Raw genomic sequence first — 22,531 nt, 5'->3', positions numbered from 1 at the left:
ACAGAACAAGTACCCTTTCTTAACTCTACTGAATGCATAGGTAATTTGACACAACATGTGAAATAGTATGCTAAGAATTGAAAATGAGCTTACCATAAGGATTTTTGGCCAGGACATTCTGAGTGAGGAATGGTTCCCCAATTCCATACTTGTTTTCAGCAGAGATACGGAACTGGTACTCATGGCCTTCGATGAGCCTTTGCACTCCACAGAGGGTGGCTTGCATGTTTGCTGTGACTTGAGCCCAGTTAGGTCGACTAGTTTCTCGCTTGTCCACAATGTAATTCGTTATTTCTGAGCCACCGTCCTCGAGTGGTGGTTCCCAAGACAAAGACACGCGGTCAGCATAAACATTGTTGATGCTCACCGAGGTCGGGGGACCAGGTTTGTCTGGTGTTAAAGAAATAAAACAAACCAATTAATTTTAAATAAACTCATAGCTTTACAATATATTAAAAACATGAATATGCTTTTCATCTTTAAAATGCTAAAAATGACAAACCTAGAACTTTGAGCTTTATGGTGGCTGTCTTGCTGCCACTGGCATTCTCTGCTACAATGGCATAATCTCCCGTCTGTTTGCGATTAACACTGAAGAGCTCGAGGGAAGTGTGGTTCCTTGTAGTCACAATCTTTGTGCCTTCAGATGACTTGATAATTTCGTCCTCTTTCTTCCATGCAACCTCTGGTTTAGGCTTTCCGAAAAATCTCCCTTCTAATAGAGCATTTAAGCCAGCTTTCACTGTCACTACTCCCTTCATTGAGACATCAAGATCAATCCTTGGAGCAACTGCAGAAAATAAAAATAAAACAACAACAATAATTAGTCACATTACAGGTTATTTAATGAGGACAATAATATAAACATCTTTATTTAGACATGTGCTATATTTAAATCTGAAAATCAATCAAAGATTAATGTGAATAATATTTAAAGAATAACAACAAACTTCAGAGTTGAAAGTGTTTTTGTATATCCATAACATTGTCATTAGCATAAAAATTCGATTAGGAGAGTTTAAATATGATGCATCTACAAGCTGCCACGTAAATAGATGTAAATTTGAGATCGATGTGAAAACATTTAGTCAGACACATAGGGATTCCAGACGATGTTTTTAAAAATTTTACCTCTGCCACCGAAGGTGGATTGAGGTTATGTTTGCACCCCTGACTATCTGTCTGTCTGTTTGTGAAAAGGATATCTCAAAAAGTTGTGGACAGATTAAGATGAAATTTCGTGGAGATGTTGGGCATGAAATGGGTACCAATGAGGGACGAAATGATAGGATTTTGGTGAAGATCCAGATCTGTATCCGGGTGCAAGAATTGTTTTAAAGTGATTCTTCACCGTTGAGAGATAGGGCCAAAAACTGTATATAGAAGGATATATCAACAAGTTGTGGACGGATTCATAAGAAACTTGGTGGACCAATTTTGTGGACAGGTTGGGAGTGTGACAAGGACAAATTGATTCTATTTTGGTGAAGATCCGAATACGGATCAGGATACGATAATTTTTAAGTGATTCTTCACCATTTAGAGATGATGCATATAGAGCATGATATTTAAAAAAGTTAGGGACAGATTATGACAAAACATGGTTGATGACTGGTTAGGTGACAAGAACAAGCCAATTAGATTTTGATTCAGGTCCGAATCCAGATCCGGCCTATCAGTGGGCTACAAAACAAACTGTTCAGCCTGGCGGAGGTATTCGCTCTACCAAGTGCCGTTCTCGTTTTTAATGTTTTTGTATTTCGGTTTGGCATGTTCAGACAATGCACACCAAATATAGGAGCTCCCAGCCTCTGGAGTAGAATTACTTATAACTATAAAATTGAGAAAACAAAATTACATATTATGCAATCCCACCTTTTGAGGGCAAAAAGGATAATTCCACCATAACATTGAGTAGTAATTAATTAATTATTAAAAAGAGAAGCAATTTTAACTATTCAAATTACTTTAATCAGCAAAACATAGAAAGCCATTTCAACAGTTTCAATGCTCCATAAAGTTGTAGAAAATGATGTCATCCCCAGTATTATTGATATGTACCATTCTCATCATGCAGTGTGATAGCATCAGAAACTTCAGATGGTAAGCTGATGTTGATTGCAGTCTTCGCAATCACCCTGAATTCATACTGTTGCCCCTCGTCCAATTCTTCAGCTGTATACTCTTCTATGGGAATGTTTCCTGCGTTTGTGTTGCAGCGCTTCCACCACTTTCCTGGCAGTCGGCGTGCTTCCACAAAGTACCCAACAATTCTACTTCCACCGTCATGTTTTGGCCTCGTCCAAATGAGCGAAGCACTGGTTTTGGTGACTTCTATAACTTCAGGCTTCCCAGGTGGATCTTCAATAAAGCAGAAAACACAACAAAGAAGTGAAATTGAAATAGCAGTAGAACAGTGCAATAAAATACGATTGTATTGGATATTCATCGATAGTCATCATACAAGTAAACCTACCAATGGGCATTCTTGCTGTGACAAAGTCTGTAGGTTTGCTGGGTTTACTTGCGCCTGCCAGATTGAGGGCGATGGCACGGAAGGTGTACTCCAGGCCTTCGATAAGGCCTGCACATGGGTACTCAGTGCTTCGCACAGCTGAGTCATTAGCTTTCACCCAAAGGATGCTGTTGCGTTCCTTACGCTCTATAACGTAACCTGTGATTGGGCTCCCCCCATCCTTCTCTGACCGGTCCCATGCAACGAAGATGCATTCTTTTCCAACTTTTGTTACATGCATGTTCAGTGGCTCGCTGGGCACACCTGTGATGAAAATAAATCCACCAGTCATAAGCACAAAGTAAATAGTAGACTACAACTTTGTTTCAACTATCAAGTCAAATACAATTATTTCTTATGGTATCTATGAAAAGGCAAACATTCAAAATTACTATAACTGAAACAAATTTACACTCATTTTGTACAGGCTGTACAAAATAATTCGATGCTTGGCAAATTATATGATGCCGAGAGGCAAGCGATAATTGTAATAACACATTTAAACAGCTACCAATCAGTAAATTAGCAGGCCAGTAAGAATATCTATAAACATTGCTTTCACCTTTGTGAAGAGTAATCATGGAATTTAAGCAAATGCAAGAATTATTCATCACATGCAACAAGTTATGTATCTGGATAATCTATACCAATGTGGGTAGGTTTGCTTACTGAATTGGTACTGAGCAATCATCTTGTCTGATGTAAGTGGTTCTGAGACACCAAAGCGGTTCTCAGCACGAATGCGGAAGATGTACTCATGGCCAGTGATAAGTTTTCCAATACGACAGGATGTTTTTGAAACAGCAGACAAGGTTGTAATCCAATCGCCCATACAAGTATCACAGCGTTCAACAACATAATTTGTAATGTTACTACCACCATCCTCAAAAGGAATATGCCAAGTCAACGTGCAGGCGTCTGCATCGATGTCCTCAATTCCGAATGGTGGCTGTGGTGGTCCAGGGATATCTACAAAAGTCGGAATAAATGGAGCAACGATCAATACTATGTTAGTATCCAAAAGGACAATGGACAATCTAATTAAGTTGTCATAATGTGCATTCTGATGTGCATAATGACATATTATGTAATAATGAGCATGATAAGTGTGAACCAGCTCTCCAAATTTTGTGACGTCACAACTGATGATTTCTCTGATGACCCTTGTTCATGACAACAAAAACGTTGCTGTTGTTAAACCTATTATCTCTTAAAAGTTTTTCTTTTGCTGGGTCATAAGTATTTTCATGCAATGAGACAATGTAAATCAAGATATTATGAAATGTGGGTTTCTTCTCATTAAATCTTACCCATGACAAGAACTTTGGTTTTTTCAGTAGCAACACCACTGCTGTTCTCCGCCACCAAGGAGTAGTATGCGCTGTCTTTGCGCATGACATCATTGATGATTAAAATATATGCTTGTGCTGCCTTATGCAGGATTAGACGACCAGAGACCATGACATCTTCGTCACCCTTCTTCCATTTGCACAGTGGTGGTGGTTTCCCATATACAAATGCTTCGACACGGAGCTTCTTTCCTGCTTTAATCTGAATGGCATCTCCCATAACAATCCTTGGAGCCACTGCAGATTACAATTAAAGAGATTAGTCTGATATGCACAACATTTATCAAAAAAAATTGAGTATACTGCATACAAGTATGTTCGATATATTTGGCTTTTAATCAAGTAATGCTTAAACATTTTTGAATGGCAAATTATGTAGATTATCAACCATCAAGAGGGCAGTTCTTTATTCATAATGAATAACCGTAATATTTTCTTGAGTATCTTGCAGAACATAATAAACTTTAATTTTGATAAATTCACAATTTCAAGAAATTCCTCTGCAACGAGCAATATCATCAACTTACTCAGCTGTTCCTTCACTTCTAGAAACCCTTCTGTCTCTCGGTGAAGTCCACGGCCCACAGAGTTCCTTGCTGATACACGGAATTTGTATTTTTTATTCTCTTTCAGGCCAGTAATGTTGAAGCTGAGTTCCTTGACCACAGTATGCTCTACCCAGTAATCTGCGTGAGACCCTTCCTGCTGCAACTCGATAATGTAACCGTCAACCCTGGCTCCTCCATCACGCAATGGTGGCAACCAAGTTAGGCCAACAGAATTTTTGGTGATGTCTGTCACTTCTAACTTCTTAGGTGGGTCTGGAACACCTTAAAAAGAAAAAAAAATCACAAATATGGTTATAACAAAAAAAAAAAAGGATCTAATGTCGATATTTATTCAATAATTAAAATCCCACATTTCAATGATTATATCTGTCATTGAAAATAATTCCACTTTTAGTAAAATAAACAAATCAGATACAATAAAGGAACAAGAATGAACATCAAAGATGAAGCATGTCAATTATTATTTTCTGAAAAGCAAAACTAAATTATGATTCAAAACTTACTGAGAGGATCTGTTGCCATAACAGCTTTTGTAGTTTCCGTAGGAACGCCAGGCCCATACTCATTAACAGCAATTACACGGAAGTAATAGTCACATCCAGTTATCAAGTTTGCCACATCGAACACGGTTTTCTTAAGGTTGTTGATGACGGTCGACCAAGTTTTCCTTTCAGCATCTCGCTTCTCGAGGATGTAGTGTGTGACTTCACTGCCGCCATCATTCTCTGGCTGCAACCATGCCACATGTGCTGAGACTCGAGTTACATCAGACACTTTTAGGTTACAAACTGGTCCAGGGGTATCTGAAAATTTTATGAACAAAAAACATGAGAATTAGGGAACAATAACTATTACAGATCAAAACATTCAATAAACCAGTTAGATCGGTCATAATTTTCAGTGAAACTATGTTGTAAGGCCACATCTAAATGCCATCTAAAATATGAATGAAAGCACCATGTTTTAATGATTTTGTCCTGAAATTAGGAGCAACGGTACATTTTTACAGCAACTGTATTAAAAAATACTGCAAATATCAATGACCAAATGAACTGTCATGTATTAATAAAGCAATTGAATAAATAAGGTTATTTATAAATAACATTTATATAACATTTATAAATAAGGTTATTTAGCCTGTTGTTGGCTTAGCGGTTAGGGTGCCGGCTTGGGATCCCAGGATCCTGGGTTCGAATCCCGGTCAATCGCTGAATTAACGCCAGGGGGGTTGACTCAGCCTGTCATCCTTCCGAGGTCGGCAAATTGAGTACCAGCTTGCTGGGATGAATGATCCCGGTGTATACCCTGGCTTAGAATAGGTACACCGTATCCCTGCGCATCGTCAGAGGCGACCAAGGGTTGGTGCCAGGAAGGGCATCCGGCCATAAAAACATTGCCTCAAAAAGGGAACCATGATTGTCATGGGGCCCGCAAGGCTAACCCCCGCTCTAATGGGGAAAATGGCCTTAAAACGACCATTCATTCATTTCATATATAAAGGTCAAACATGATATGATGCTATGGCCACTTACCAAGAACTTTGACATTGACGTTGACTGTTTTCTCGCCAGCCTTGTTTCTCACTGTCAGGGCGTATTTTCCTGTATCATCTCTTGTTGTGTTAGGTATAACCAGGAAAGTCATGGTGTCAATAATATCCACCTGCCCCTTGCGCACGACATTGTCAATTCCTATTCGGCGCCATTGCACCTTTGGTGTTGGTCGCCCATGAATTAAGGCAAAGAGGCGTATTGGGCAGCCGGCTCTTACAGTGAGGGTCTTGCGTAGGCTCGCATCAAGGTCAATCTCAGGAGGTTCTGCAAAACATTAGATCTTCAAGTCATTTCTGTGACTATTGAAATTCTGAAACACAAATAAATAAAAAAATCCCCCAAAAAGTAATTCTCAAACCAAAGAAAACCCTATCATAACTCGCCTGTCTAAATGTCATGGAAGTGTTTTTTGGTGGTTTCAGTAATGTGCAGGTTATATTAGATCATAGGGATGCAGAAAAATATTACCTATGATTTCCTTCGGTGTGATGGCTTCCTTCAGCTCAGCTGGCCGACCTAGGCCAACCTGATTTTGAGCAGAAACGCGGAATTCATACTCCTCCTTGTCACTGAGGCCACTCATAGTAAACTCTTTGAAAGTTAGCTGTGCTGCAATGTTGCAACGTTTCCAGCCCTCATCTGGAGCAGCAGCTTCTTTCTTGGGACGCATTTCCACCAAATAGCCAATAATGGGAGCTCCACCGTCATCAAGTGGTTTCTTCCAGTTTAAGGTAATTGATGTCTTTGTGCTGTCAGCAAATCTGAAGGCAACGGGTGGACCTGGAGGCTCTGTAAGATAAATGGTGTAATCGATCAGCCCTTTGCAGTACAACTCACAAGAGTGCATTAGGGATTTTTTCAAATGTCATAGTTCAATAAATAACAATACTGTGCCTTTATTGACGTTATAACAAAAACTAAAAAAAAAAAACACTGCCAATTTAATTTTGATAGGAATCCCAAAAAAAAAACAATTTGAGCTTATAATGATGCTCCATTGTTATAACTAACCAATTATACCTGAATTATTCATTAATAATTTTTAAATTTAATTTGTTATTTTGCAGGTACATCAATAAAAGATACAAACATATGGTAAATTAGAACATATAAATTGCACCCATGCAGGATTGGTAAAAGGTGAACTTAATCACTATTGAGTAGTTCTCCTGGCGCTAAAAATAACAAAAGAAGATAGTGTGCGACGAGAGGATTTCAAGAAGTAATTTGGTTGTGTTGTTGAAATGTACAGTTGGTGTTAACATTTGTAAAATCTCTTCTCCATCGTATGAGGACAGTGCATTGATTTCAAGAAGTATGGTGGATAATTTGACATTGCCTTCCCAGTAGTCAATCAGGGAAGGGTACTGGTTTGAATTAAATTCCAAATCTCCTACTATTTGGAAAAGACTGTGTTTATCGTCCATCAAAGCACTTTGTGATGCAACACCCTGCTTGTGAAACACTAATCTAAGAGTTTATACTCAAGTCTGGAATCAAACCCAAACTAGACAGCTGAAAGGTAAATGCACCTCTGCACAATCCTTTCAGACACTTGAAAAATAAATAAGTGGCTTCGGTCAGATGGCTTAAATCTAAAGCTAAAAATTTGCTCCAAATGCACCTTACATAATAAAAGTTGTTTGTCAGATTAAATTGTCATAATTTTTACTCAGGGTCCATTACTTGGCAGTCTTACAAATAAATATGCTCATTCATTACAATGAAGTTTCTGTAGCCATGCTTACCAATAGGATCTTTTGCCATCACGGGTTTCGAAGGACCACTTGGGTCACTTAGACCAACTTCATTTTCAGCTTTGACACGGAATTGGTACACGAATCCTGGAGTGAGATTGGTGACTTTTAAACGCCGCTCAGGAATTGAAGTTTTTGTCACAGAAACCCAGCGCAATGAGTGCTTTTCCTTCTTTTCCAGGATGTATCCAGTGATCGACTTGCCACCATCATAACTTGGTGGCTTCCAGACAACTGTCATATCTTCTTTGCTAAATCTTGTAACTTCAGGTGGATCTGGTGGTCCTGGCCGTTCATACTGAGACTTAGCCACAATGGGACGTGTTTCCACTGGTGGTCCCGTGCCCATCTTATTCTCAGCACGAATACGGAATATATACTCATTGTACTCAATGAGCTTTGCGACATTCCAATAGTTGGCTATACAACTAGAAGTAATGGTAGACCACACCATTCGTTTTGACTCACATTTTTCAAGAATGTAATTTTGTATTTCACACCCTCCGCTATCATCTGGTGGGCTCCAACTAAGGGTACATCTATCAATGGAGATATTATAGATCTTAACATCCTTAACTGGTCCTGGCTTGTCTAATACTTCAACATTTGCGAATGCTGAGAAAGAGCCAACTGAATTGGTTGCTGTAACAACATACTTTCCACTGTCATCCCGTGTTGACTTGGAAAGTGAGAAATTGGTGAAATCTGTTCCGGTGTTCATCTTTGCTCGTGGCACTCTTGTAAAATCAGTTGCATCTTTTGCTTTTGTCCAGTTGACTTCAGGATGAGGTTTTGCACGCAATGACGCCTCAAGCTTTATAGTATCTCCAGCTTTTACAATCAATGTACCTACAAGTTTCAATTCCAGTATTGGTTGTTGAAGATCTTCTTTAACAATAACATAATCTGTATGAACCCAGTCACTTTCGCCTGCTTCATTCTTTGTCTGAACACGGAACATGTAATATTGATTTTCAATGCATTGTTCAACAGTATAGTGTGTTTCTTTGATGCTACCTTTGTGAACTCTTTCCCAATCTGGCTCATCTTTCTTCTTCTTTTCAACATGGTAAGATAGATTGGGACTGCCACCATCAAAACCTGGTCGCTTCCACTTCAACAAAGCAAAGTGTTTACCTGTCTCAGCAACATGGAACTTAACTGGTTCTCCGGGCCTTTCAATTGGATCAATAGCAATGATCGGTGTTTTTGTCTCAATCGTGGGACCTGGGCCAACTTTATTTTCAGCACAAACACGGAAAAAATATTCCCTGTTTTCAATAAGATTAGCTTTTAAAAGTCTCTTTGTGACATCAGCTGACATGATCGACCAAGCTCGTGTATTGGGATGGCGATATTCGACAATGTAGTTGGTGATTTCTGTTCCACCATTATCTTCAGGATTTTCCCAAGTGACCACAGCTGAAGCTTTGGTGACAAATGAAACCTTAATGTTTTGGCATGGTCCTGGTTTGTCAAGGACATTCACAATAATTGAGGCAGTTGCTTGGCCACTGCTGTTCTTTGCTGTAATAACATACTTGCCATGGTCACTTCTCACAGTCCCCTTTAATACCAATTCCACCACAGGGAAATCCACAATAAGCCCTGTACGCTGGTCTTTATGTATGACTTTTCCTTCTCTTGACCATGTGATATTGGGGTCAGGCCGGCCTTTGACACGTGCAGACAATTTAATTGTTTGTCCAACACGTACATAATACACATCTCGACACATAAGATCAAGGCTAATCTCAGGTGGTTGCAGGATGTCCTTAGCAGTGACTGTCTCTGGTACCTCACGTGGTTCTCCTTCACCGACAATATTGACAGCTTTTACACGGAAGTGGTATTCATTACCCTCAATGAGGCCAACAGCACGGTAGGCACACTGCCTGATTAGTGCATCGATATTAGTACAAATCCAATCTGTTGATCCAACCTTTTGACACTCCACAATGTAACCCAAAATTGGGCTTCCTCCATCCTTGTTTGGTTTAGTCCACACCAGGTCAACAGTTTCTCGTGTCTTGTCTTTAAACTTGGGGTTGATTGGTGGTCCGGGTGGCAGGATAGGCCTTCTGGCTCTAACTGTATCTGATGGCTTAGAAGGCTTACTCAACCCAGCCAAGTTCTCAGCATATATTCTGAATTCATACTCATTGCCTTCATATAAGCCTACAGCACGATAACGGAGGTCGAGCACTGGTGTTTTATTTACGCGCACCCACTTTCCTGTCTTTTCACGGCGTTCCACTATGTAACCAGTAATTGGACTTCCTCCATCAAATTTTGGTATTCCCCAGGTCACCGTCATCGCATTCTCCATAATGTCAGATATTAGGGGCTTGCTTGGAGGATCAGGAACATCAAACAAGTGCTTAGCCACAGTAGGTTCAGACTCCAATGGTTCACCGATGCCTACCTTATTTTCAGCCCGTATACGAAAAACATACTCATGACCCTTCATGAGGCGTGGAACTTTGAGTTGTCTGTTTATTCCTGTGGAAGTGACTATACTCCATGTTTCTTTTCCACTCTCACGTTTCTCAACAATGTAGTTGATGATTGCACTTCCTCCATCATCCTTTGGTGGGCGCCAGGAAATAACTATGTACTCTGGAGTGACTTGCAAAATATGTACAGGACCTATTGGAGGCCCAGGAACATCAAGTACAATGATGTGCATTGCAACAGTCTTGCTACCAGCAGGATTTGTGACAGTAAGCAAGTATTCGCCTGTGTCTAGTCTCGTGGTTTTCTTTATAGAAAGAACAGTAGTGCTACTGTCTGTTGCAATTCTGTATTTATCATCAGATTTTAGTTCTGCACTGTCAAAAACCCATTTTGGAACTGGAGCTGGGATTCCACGCATAAAAGCTGGTGCTTTCACTGTGGTTCCTGCCTTCACCACCAGACCCTCAATGAGCTTCACATCGATTTCCACTGATGGTGGGACTGAAAAGAAAGAAACACCATGAATTAGTATCACTGACGAAAACATACCTCAATGCATGTGCATGATAAAAATGTCATGTTTTGTACTAAAAATGTGAGTGTTGAATGGAAATATGAAAGAACTTTACCCACCTAATTTTGCTTGACATTCCACAGGCAACGTTGTGTCAGGACGACCATATCCAGCTTCATTCTTGGCTTTAACACGGAATTTGTAGATTTTATGATCTTGCAGACCTGTCACTGTACACCCTGGAAATTTTACTGTTGTGAATGGTGTCCAATCAGTTGCATCTTCTAATTGGTACTCCACAGAGAAATCTGTAATCGGTGATCCACCATCTCGGTCTGGCCAGTCCCACATAAGTGACACTTCTGTCCTGTCCACATCGCTTGGGTGAAGATTCTTTGGTGGTCCAGGAGGGTCTGTATGAAAAAATGGTTCATTTTGTTTAAAAAAAAAATTATACTTGTCTGGAATAATATTGAAGAACTAATAGTTAATGATGAACCTCAAAGATTAAGTTAAAAAAAAATTGTGACCACAGTCGTTTTGTGCAGTTAGATAAGTATCCACTTAAGCTTGAAGATGAGTAAAAAAAAATAAAAAAAATTGAAGTTATTTAAAATATACTTACATATTGGGTTCATCGCTTTCACAGGTTTTACAGTTTCAATAAAACTGCTTCGGCCATATTGATTTTCTGCTGCAACACGGAAGAGATATTGATTCCCCTCCAAAAGGTTCTGCACATAGTAGCTGAGTTTCTTGGATCTCGTTGAGACTGGCACCCACTTAATGGATGTCACATCGCGTTTCTCTAGGATGTAGTTCTCAATGACGGAACCTCCATCATCTTCAGGTTCTTTCCATGTGATGTAGCATGAGTCAGCATGTATTTCTGAGAAATTCAGATTGCGTGGAGGCCAAGGTTTGTCTGAAAACAAACAGGAAGGTGGTTATCTATAAATAAGCATTAGAGCAAATGCTTGAACAAAGGTAGATCAAAAATATTCTTACCAAAGACATTCACTTGAACAGTTGCAGTCTTCTTGCCAATTGGATTCTCTACTGTGAGAGCATACACCCCGGTGTCCTCTCTTCTGGAGGAGGCAATATATAGGTTGGAGCCAACTGATGTTATATCTATGTCAGCTCTTGTTGGGACATCTTTTGTATCTTTCTCCCAAAGGACACTTGGGAAAGGCATTCCTTTGATTGCTGCACTCAGCCTCAGAGGAGTTCCAGCCTTAATATTGCATTCTCGAGCCATGTTAGTATCCAAAAAGAGCTCTGGGGGTTCTAAGAGTAAATTGCAGACCAAATAAAGTGTTAACAAACACAATTTATAGACTTATATTTTTACAGCATATATAAATTGCAAGAGATAGTCAGAAAAACGATTATATCAAGAAAATAGAAAGAAAAAAATACATAATATTATGTTGAACTTACCAAGTCTGTCTTCTATTAACACTGGTTCAGGCACATATGCAGGTTCAGATTCGCCAGCAGCATTTACAGCCATCACTCGGAACCGGTACTTGGTTCCCTGCATCAGACTACTCACACGGAAACTGGTTTCTGGGCAGGATGATGCATTGAAATTAGCCTTTGCCCACTCAGTCTCGCCTTCCTTTTGATGCTCAATCAGATATCCAATGATCTTCCCCTTGCCATCATGTCTTGGAGGTTTCCATACGAGGTCTGCTGTTGACTTTGTCTTGTCAACAACTTCAGGATTGATGGGTGGGCTTGGTTTTTCTTTTAAAATTAAAGAAAAATAATCGAATGAGTTATAAACATATAGATATAGACAGCTTTTTGATGACAACTACTTTAACTATAATCTGCATTTCAAAGTAAAGTGTTATAAAAAGATGTGTACAAATTTGTAGTTCCATGAAAGTAATAATTATTACTGTATTCAATCAATGGATATAATGACAATGTAGTCACTCCAGCGAATCTATCATAGAGTAACTCTGGAGTTATTATTGAGTTTGCTACAACCCTTAAGGGGAGACAACTGTCATACGCAAGCATTCTTTCGCTGATGTAGATTGTTAATGTTTTCTTGATGAACCTGTTTTTATGCCACTCACGTATTGGGTCTTTAGCAAAAACTGGTCGTGAAGGCGGGCTTGGGTCACTAACACCAATCTCGTTTACTGCTTTGACGCGGAACTCATATTCACAGCCTTCCAGCAAGTCTGGCACACGGTATTTGGTGTCGGGGAAGATTTTCTCATGCACAGCACGGCTCCAGCGAGTGGCCATGGTTTCCTTCTTCTCCAAGTAGTAGTTGATAATGGGTTTACCACCATTGTTTGGCTGATTCCAGATCACCAGTGCTGAATCCTTTGTAACTTCCTTTACCTCTGGCATATCTGGTGCATCTGGGACTCCTGCAGCAAAAACAAGACTAAATGTCATTTCAGAACAGGATTTCATTAACAAAATTGTCCAAATATCTGAAACTTAAATAACTAGAGAGTTCATGGAACACATTACCCCACACAGACATTAGAAATAGGACATGGGAAAGGTCTTTCCACTATTGCTTTGCGTTTCCAACCACAGTGTATATTTCCTATGAGCCACAATTTTGGCTGAATCTCAATATTCCCCAATGCTGAGAGCAGCAAATTTGATTGGTTGAGATGGCATAAAATGGCTTAATATTTTGTCCAAGTACTGCTAAACTATAGGTTTTTAGAAGTGCCAACAAGGTGATTTGTGCTCTACATTGTTCAAGTATATAATTAATTTGAAATAAAAAGTTTTAAAGGCTGTAGAAAAAAAAACACAAAAAAACTTTTTCCCGAAGTTTACACGACCTTATTTAACACACTCAATTGATTATTCGTGCCTGTTCTTTGTATTCTTTATGACATCCCTAAAAAGAGTACATTTCCTGTTCGGAATTATTTTCAATTTTGTTTGACTGCCAGACTAAAGGGATTATCTCACCCGTTCCTCTCTGCCCACATGTGTGCTCGGGATGAGATTCCATACATTTTGCCAATTTCAGAGCCAAAGTACTTTTGAACTGCAGGTTTGTGTTCCAATTTGTGTTCTACAGTATTCCAAGCATGAAATTCCAAAAAAAATGAGTAGATCCTCTATCAGAGAATGACATCTGTAGACAGAGTGAACCAATTGATTAACCCCAATTTTACACTTTTTGCGCTTCGCATGTGGGGTAAAAGTGGTAATACGTCTGAGTAAGAAGTGACAATGTTTTACATTCCAGTCTGAGCAATTGCCTTGTACTACTCCTCTAACCCAATATTAAAAGCATTAAAATGCTTTATGCTGTGTTGATATGTCTGTTCTCCTGCAAAGTTCTTGTTATTCATGTAAAGCTTAAATGATACCTGTGTGTGGTGTAAGATATGACAGAAGACTTAAATACTATGGGGAAAAAGTTAATAAATGGGTACGAGTAAATTGTGCCAATTCAATTACTACATAAGGATCATGAAAACCCATGTACAAAATATTTTTTCCAAAGCAAAGATTCCATTATTTTTAGCATGGCTTTCGAATGTTTTTAAAAGATAATTTGGAGACACTGAAATTGATGCGTCACATTCTTTCTGCATTAAATCCTATTTTGATCAAAAATAACCTTTACTGTACTCTTCTTTTAAGTAGTGAAAAGCAGTTATATGACGACAACAGGCAATCACGACTTGAAGCATACTCGTTTAAGCATTTTTCCGTATTAGCAAAAGTAATTAATAAAGCATGAAAAAAACCCAATTTCACAAAAAAATAATCGTTCTTACTGAAGCGGTCCTTGGCTTTTGTCTCATCTGAAAGTAGTGGGTCACTGATACCATACAGGTTCTCAGCAGAGATGCGGATGATGTAATCATGACCTTCCACTAGCTTTGGCACCTTGCAGGTAGTTTTGGTGGAACTACTGCTGACTGGCATCCAGAGGTCCCTGGTTGTATCTTGCTTTTCGACAATGTAATTAGTTATTGGGCTACCACCATCATCTTTGGGTGGCTTCCAGGACACCACCATGTTGTCTCGGTGAATTTCATCAAATATGACAGGACCCACAGGGATAGATGGCCGATCTGGAAGGAAAAGAAGTTTTCTTTAGCAGACAAATACCATATGAGACAATGTACTTGCTTTGTGTACAAAGTACAGGCTCAAGGAGGAGCTATAGGTTTTGAAATGGTGTCAAAATCAAAATATTATTCAGCAAAACATATATGTATTTATATATTTATATATTGAAGATAAATATATAATTAATACATATATAAAATAAATATATATACATACATATACATATATATATACATATATATATACATATATATACATATAAATATACAAATATATATACATATAAATATACAAATATATATACATATATAAAAATTCAATGCCTGAAACAAGTTGTTCAATGTATGCTCTGCTTTGTTCAACAAACCTCAATTATTCACTTGTTCAGCATGTCCAACACGATGGTTCAGAGGGAGCACACTTATCTTTGATCTACCTAGTCTGTGTTGGATTCACAACCTGATGTCAACTGTCATGTTGGTGCTTCACAAATAGGGCATTGCAACAGAAAATGCACCATCCTTCAGATGGACATTAAGCTGGTGACCCATCTGCTAGCATTAGTTGGTGGATATTAAAAATCCCACTGTGTATTTCACAAATTGTAGGTAAGTGAGTTATCACCAGTTACTCTGTTACCCTGGCCAAATTTATTTGTATTCTCAACTCTACAGTTCTCACATTTTTTGCAAATATGGATATTTCTAAAAACTAACTATTCTTTGATGACTTGTTAAATTTATTTTAAAAAAAATAAATACAATTATGCAAATCAAATGGAAGACCAAATACTGAATTTGGGTCATCAGATGGAACCCGAATAAGCAAAACACAAAGATGGAGTCATCAAGAGGAACCTGGATAGGATTTGGGTTTCAGCTGCTACTTATCTACCTACCCTCAAACCTATCCGGGCGAAGTGAGCCTTACAGAAAAATTTGTGCACTTCTCCTTAGAGCTTAGACAAATAGATAAAGAAAGAGAGAAAAAAAGAGTAAAATAGATAAAAGAAAAGAAAAAGCAAGAGTTATAATGAATAAAGAGAAATGTGAAAAGGTAGAAAGAAGTGTGAAAGGAACAAAGAACAAAGATGTCGGGAAGAACCCAGATAGATATATTAAAGCAGTTACTCCCTAGGCTCAAACGCAGAAATAAAGTGATTTAGGAGCAATAAAATAGTTTTTACAATATTATGTTGGTTCCAATGACTGATGCCTATTTATTGCAACAAGTAAACACTTACCAACAACTGTGACCTGGCAGGTGGCTTTTCTGGAGCCTGTGCTGTTTTCTACAGTCACGCAGTACAGTCCGGAATCAGTTCTGAGGCTCTTTAGATTTCCCAGAGACAATGTGGAGTCTGTTGTTTGGATGATGAAGCGCTTATCGGACTTCACTTCATCTCCTTCAATAAACCATTTGACTTTTGGTTTGGGCTTGCCAGAGTAGCGACCAGTTAGGCAGTATGGATTTCCCACTCGAACCAGCATTTTTTCTGTGAAATCCAGCTCCAGCGTTGGGGGAGCTGTAAAATGTAGGAAACAGTGCTTAAAAATAGATAGGATGTATGAAAAAGGTCGAAAATTTTCAGAAAAAAACAACTTTCAAAATCACTTGATCAAATATTAACAAGGCAAAGGTTTGTTTTAAACCTGTGTCTGCATGTGGGAGGAGGTCCAACGACCCATTGCAGTCATTGGTGCACCATAGTGCTATTTATATGAGCAAACAGAACTGCGGGACCTCATCTCCTATTCAAATTTCTAAGCAGCCATGAGAATCAAGCCCGCACCAGTGTGGGAAAAATAAATAAGACTTAATCCATGTTTCTGCTGAATGTCCAATGGTATATCTCAGGTATTTACCAAATGGTAGAATATATGATGGTCTTACCAAGTTCATCCCTGCAGGTGACAGGCTTGCTGCAGAATGATGGCTTCCCTTGACCAACGGCATTGACTGCACTCACACGGTACTCATACGTATCGCCCTCTTTCAGACCTTCATGAGTGTATTCACGGTTCATGAGCTTGTCCTTTGTGGTGTGATAGAATCTGTCTTTTCCGATTAGTCGAGCCTCATGAATATATGATATGATGTCACTGCCTCCATCGTATAGGGGTGGCTTCCATGCGACACTGATAGAATTACGAGTTACATTTGTTACATGCAGATCCTCTGGGCGTTCTGGCACAGCTGAAGAAGGAATAGGACAAGCAATAATCTGATCAATAATATAGTACAAACACATTTCATTACTTTGATTTTTAAACAGACGAGGGGCGTTTAAAAAGGTATTGGAACAAGATACTCACATTAGCCAAAGAAACGCCAATGTTTTTTTTTTTTCATTTTTCAACATATAAGTACATAATGAGCAAGGTACTTTCTATAGTTTCTTGGAATTCTATTTTTACTAATCATATGTACTTATCTATTACAAATAAAACTGTTGGCATTTTTTGGACCCCTGTGATTAATATCTTGTTTCACAACCTTTTGAATGTCGCATGTTACAATGATCACTATTCATGCACCATTCATTCGAATAGTCATGCAAAATGTGAACATCTTATAAAAATACGAGTATTATGGTAATGAGGTAGAATAAATAAGTGTATTATATGCATTTTCTGCAATAATTAATTTACTATGCCAAATGAGATTACTGCAAAAGCAAACTTCAGCAAATATTTCACTTGTGCAAAAAATGTGTTGATGCTTATTTGTGTTTGGCTGGTGGATGAATGCTAACTGTTTTTTGGACTTTTTGCATGGGCAATTTAATATACTGTACTTGAGTAGATTTTCCAGTCTAGATTCAAAGTTTGAATCTTCTCTCTACAGCAAGTTTAACGTTGTCATGAGGCATTGGAAATTGATGCTGGATTTTAACTTGTGCCAAAGTTTTTGACTCAAGTTCAGCGATTTAGTCAATTAATCTTGTGATTGTAAAAGTGGGGATGTTTCTTAAAGTCAAAGGTGACAAGATAACCCGGCTGGTAAAGAGCTTGCCACCGAGCTTTTTGATCATTAACTTTAACCTTCAGTGGGTGATGGGGGGGGGGGGGGGGGTTGGGGGGGGGGAGGAGGGGTGATGGGGGTCACTCAAAACAAGTTGTGCCATTCTGGTGCAGTTGCAAATATATTTTTCTCTACAAAGTGTTATGCAATTTTTATTGTGTAGCTATAATATAGAGCATTTTATCATTACGTTGTAACAACTGTTGAATGTTTGAAAATGTAATTGTAAAAACTTTAAAATAGAACGGCATTTGTAGAGCATAAATTCTCGCCTCGTGCATTCATTCTGAACAAATATACCATCGTTATTCATTCTGAACAAATATACCATCGTTATTCATTCTGAACAAATATACCATCGTTAACTGAACACGCTACTATTATGACCCACTGCTATTATGATCCACCGCTATTATGGCCCATATTCCCATATCATCCATGCACCCTATTATGCCACATGTCTCTTGGCATAGTTATGAAACCATAAGTTTAATTCTTCACTCACATCGGGTCTATATCAGATATGTGAAGTTTTAGATTTTTCGGAAAATAATTTTAATTCAGTCAATTATGACTGCCATACCATGTGACCTATGACATCAGAGTTATCAATAAAATATTCTCCATGGAGAGTCCCTCCTATGTTTAAAGTCTCGCATTGATCGGACAAGTAGTTGCAGAGAAAAACATTGTAAAGCAAATATATATAGATGCGGACACACACATGTGTGCATGCATACACACATGCACACACATGTTGCAATAATCTTGCATCCTCTTCGGAGCGAGACTAATTACGAATCTGAGATGCAAAGTTTAAAAATATGCCTCATATAATTTTAAAATGCCTAAAATAAAGTACAAAATAAAAATGAAAGAAGCACAGTACTTACAAAGCGGTTCTCGAATGATGAGCTCAATGGGTGTTTGAGTCCATGGGCCCATTCCCACAATGTTCTCAGCAGCAACACGGAAGTAATAGCTATTAGAATAGATAAGCCCCTGCACAACTGCACTTTGGCGTGTGACAGTGCCTGTGACAGAGGTCCAGGCCCTATGGTCGGATTCACGCTTTTGTACAATGTAGTTGATTATTGGACTTCCCCCATCGTCCTCAGGGATGAACCAAGTCAGCTTGCATGAGTCATTAGTCAAGTTTTCAGCCTGGAATGGTGTGCTGATCGGTCCAGGAACGTCTATGATGAGGCAGGGAAAAATATAGAAACAGCTTAATATACCTGACAAAAATGGCAAAACATTTTTTCAAATTATGCATTTAAAAAAGACTGAAATTGTTGGAATTCGACTGATCATTGTTTTCTTACCAAGGACATCAACTATTATGGTCCTTTTATGTTCCCCAGCCTCATTCTTTGCAACCATGCTGTACAAGCCCTGATCGCTCCTCTGGCAATGCCTGATAATCAAAGAAGAGCTGATGAATGTAGATTCAATGACAGCCTCAGGGGGCATTGATTCTCCCTCACGGATCCAGCTGATCTCTGGTGTTGGCTTTCCAGAAACGTATGCAATCAGACGGATGACACCTCCAGCATGTACAATCAAGTGGTCTTTCATGGAGGCATCAAGTGTGATTACAGGAGACACTATGGAACAAGGGTAATGATAAGTAAGAAAAGCTTCTGCTTAGGTGCTTCATCACCATTTATGCACTTGTATCATGAACTTGTGGAAAGATTTATATTACAACTAAAAACACCAAGCATGGCTGAGAAGAAATCTTCTGTATGTACCAGTATGTTTATGAAGACGATGAATATCACGATTACTCCATAAGACAGGCCAATTTTTATCACCTACCTTTTATCACCTATTTTACAATAACACTTTTTGCAAATAGGATGCTTATTTTAATGGTCCTATATTCTGGAAGTCTTTCAAATCACATGTTAAAAATTTAAGAGAAATTTTAGAATATTTTTCTAAAGTCAATATTGTTTAACCTTTTGAACCTGGACTGAGGTCCTTGAACTTTTGGCTCGCCCACCCTGGGTCCCTGGAGTAAAAATCACTGAAAATTTAAAATTAGTTTATTTTGGTTTTCTGCCTGTAAAAATGCTTATCTAGACCTGTAATTACAAATAAATGATATTTTGAATCATAGACTGTCTTCTTTTCTTCTTTTTTGAGTTTATTGTCAATGCTCTACTTTATTGTGCCAATCAAAGCAGCAGTTATTGCCCAGCTTTCCAACACACAATAATTCTCCCCAAAAACCTTTTCTCACACTCCTGAGCAATTAGCGGTGATGCAGACGGAAGATTAGGTGTAATATAACAGAGCCGCTATTGCTCAGGAGGTTGCTCGTGATATGGTTGGAAACAATGGAAAATTAGCCTTCGACAATGTATAAAACAAGCTCCATCATGAGCCTTAGACCATGAAAAAACGAAATAATAATTTAAATGAATAAAGCATGTGGTGATGCATGTATCGATGTAATAAAGCATGTATCCAGTGATGCAAGAGGCAGGGTTCAAGGGGTAATTCATCAAGAGGTCACTGAGTTATTGAAATAATATAATTTACTTCATATCTCATATTTCACATGCATATTTAGAATATACGAAAACTATTAAGTGTTGCTTTCGTGTATGGCTGGTTTGCATTTTTAAATTACTTTTCTTCACTGATTAATATGACAATATTATTTTTTGCTTGAAATGTTTGGCTTGAAAAGCTTTTTACTTGAAAACCTCTCCTAAAGGCTCCATTTTTCACCAACACTTTTTATTTTTGGTCATCCGGTAAAGAAGGAGAGTAGATCACGGGATCTCCTTGTTAACTTCATTTTGGCCTCTGCAAAACTTGCAATATACAAAACCAGAAAGGCAAAGATTGAAAGTGCTGTGGTGCAGCAAAGTTTTGCACACCTGATAACTGTATTATGCTCACGTATCACTTCAAAGTTAAAGGTGGCAAAATATTCCCAAACTATTGGGTGGTTTAAACAAATTTGGACCACAAATGATGCACCTTGCAGCATTCCCCCACAAGGTTCTTTGCTTTTACTTGTCTGACTCCTATTATTTTTGAACATATGGTACTTTGTTTCAGTCTTTCTGTCCTTATCTGTATTGGTAGTGCTTTCTCATTAAAATGCTCCACCTTGTCTACTATAGCTCTCAACGAACTTGCAGGGATGAGAAAATCGAACCACATTAAAAATAAAATTGAGTCTGCCTGAGCTTTCCTGCGCTGTGAGCGCAAGCCTTTAAAGCCATTCTAACAAAACTACTACTACTACTACTACTACTACTACTACTACTACTACTACAACAACAACAACAACAACAACATTATAACGACTAGCTTGACACAAACATTATTTTAACTTTGTGCTGATATTTACCATGTCTGTCCTTCATCAAAACAGCATCTGCAACCTCTCCCGGCTGGCCCACTCCAGCTGCATTTACAGCACGGACACAGAATCGGTAGAGTTTTCCTTCTGTGAGTCCTGTCACAATGTATTTTTTTCCACGCACTTCCCCATCCTTCACCTGCAAGAGCATCCCAGGATTGAATGGTTGCAATCATGATAAACATGCCAGCCATTGTTACAATACCATTTTAAAAGTACTGTATCGATAACGTTTCCCAAGATGTTATGTTAGAAAATTCAGTTATGTTTTAAGACAATCCATCCCATTTGGATTATAATTGGAAAAAAAAACAATGACGTTGTACCTTTTCCCAGTGATCAGTTCCATCTTCTTTATATTCTACAAAATATCCGGTGATGCGAGAGCCACCATCCTTTTCTGGTGGAGTCCATTCTATGTCAACAGTTGACTTTGTCCAATCATAAACCACAGGAATTGGTGGACCAGGAGGAGCTGTCAAAAAACCCCAAGATTTGCATCACTGTTTTGAGCTCCTCAAATTTTCTTGAAATTCCAAAGCAAGTTAAGTGGTGGTCGATGACTTGGTATTTGAAAGCTAATTATTAATTTTAAACAGAAGACTGAACAAGTATTGCATCGATTAGTCTCTGCTTATGGAAATACATTGTTAAAATCTGAGACCTAAAATAAATAATTCATCAGTATGATGGTCGAATCTATGATTACTAATCAGAACAACTTAATTTAATGACACCAAAGTGATGAAGATGTATAAACAGTATTCGTCAGCACTGTATTAAATTATATAATTCCAGGAAGTAAATAAATAATAGTAATTAAAAGTCTTCATGCGTCAAAAGAGCATTGATCTAATAATATACAACCAGAGTAAACAACACAACTTACAAATTGGGTCTCTGACTATGATAGGATCAGAGGGGACGCTTGGAGGTCCAGCACCAGCAGCGTTTATTGCAATCACACGGAAGATATACTCAGAGTTACTAATGAGGTCAGTGACATGATGTGAGATTCCCAGTGGCATTTGACGAATAGGGTCACGGTTCAAACGAGTCCAGCGCTTTCCAGAGGTCTCCTTGCGTTCCAGCCAATAGCCAGTGACTGGTGATCCTCCATCGTATTCGGGCTCCTCCCAGTTGACTGTCAGGGAGTCGCATGTTACACTGGTAATAGTTGGCTTGTCACATGGACCAGGAACAGCTGTGGGTATAGTAAGGTACGCCAATGATTATGTACATATTTTAAAACTGTCTTAATTTAGAAAGCAGATAATCTTATTGAAGCTAATTATTCTATCCAGACTGCCTTTATACTCATTTTTTTG

The 22,531-nt window shown here is 38.5% G+C and overlaps 1 protein-coding gene across 1 annotated transcript in view; it reads right to left on the bottom strand.

Moving 5' to 3' along the window:
• The window catches only part of TTN (titin), a 501,281-nt gene that overhangs the window by 65,340 nt on the left and 413,410 nt on the right, over positions 1–22,531 (bottom strand). The window contains exons 314-337 of the mRNA XM_078776713.1: positions 22,093–22,407; positions 21,530–21,678; positions 21,192–21,342; positions 19,144–19,425; positions 18,712–19,014; positions 16,688–16,990; positions 16,038–16,319; positions 14,497–14,796; positions 12,808–13,110; positions 12,158–12,466; positions 11,723–12,004; positions 11,340–11,639; positions 10,834–11,127; positions 7,735–10,701; positions 6,455–6,775; positions 5,966–6,250; positions 4,937–5,236; positions 4,392–4,694; positions 3,826–4,101; positions 3,185–3,484; positions 2,477–2,779; positions 2,062–2,361; positions 503–790; positions 94–390 (exon numbers count right to left, since the gene is read on the bottom strand). Of these exons, the coding sequence (XP_078632839.1) occupies positions 94–390; positions 503–790; positions 2,062–2,361; positions 2,477–2,779; positions 3,185–3,484; positions 3,826–4,101; positions 4,392–4,694; positions 4,937–5,236; positions 5,966–6,250; positions 6,455–6,775; positions 7,735–10,701; positions 10,834–11,127; positions 11,340–11,639; positions 11,723–12,004; positions 12,158–12,466; positions 12,808–13,110; positions 14,497–14,796; positions 16,038–16,319; positions 16,688–16,990; positions 18,712–19,014; positions 19,144–19,425; positions 21,192–21,342; positions 21,530–21,678; positions 22,093–22,407 (9,513 nt within the window). The remainder of the gene's footprint in view (positions 1–93; positions 391–502; positions 791–2,061; positions 2,362–2,476; positions 2,780–3,184; positions 3,485–3,825; positions 4,102–4,391; positions 4,695–4,936; positions 5,237–5,965; positions 6,251–6,454; positions 6,776–7,734; positions 10,702–10,833; positions 11,128–11,339; positions 11,640–11,722; positions 12,005–12,157; positions 12,467–12,807; positions 13,111–14,496; positions 14,797–16,037; positions 16,320–16,687; positions 16,991–18,711; positions 19,015–19,143; positions 19,426–21,191; positions 21,343–21,529; positions 21,679–22,092; positions 22,408–22,531) is intronic.

Source organism: Myxine glutinosa, chromosome 1 (genome assembly GCF_964187855.1).
Source record: "Myxine glutinosa chromosome 1, kmMyxGlut1.1, whole genome shotgun sequence".
Classification (NCBI taxonomy): Eukaryota; Metazoa; Chordata; class Myxini; order Myxiniformes; family Myxinidae; genus Myxine; species Myxine glutinosa.
This window is presented reverse-complemented; position numbering and strand designations above follow the sequence as displayed.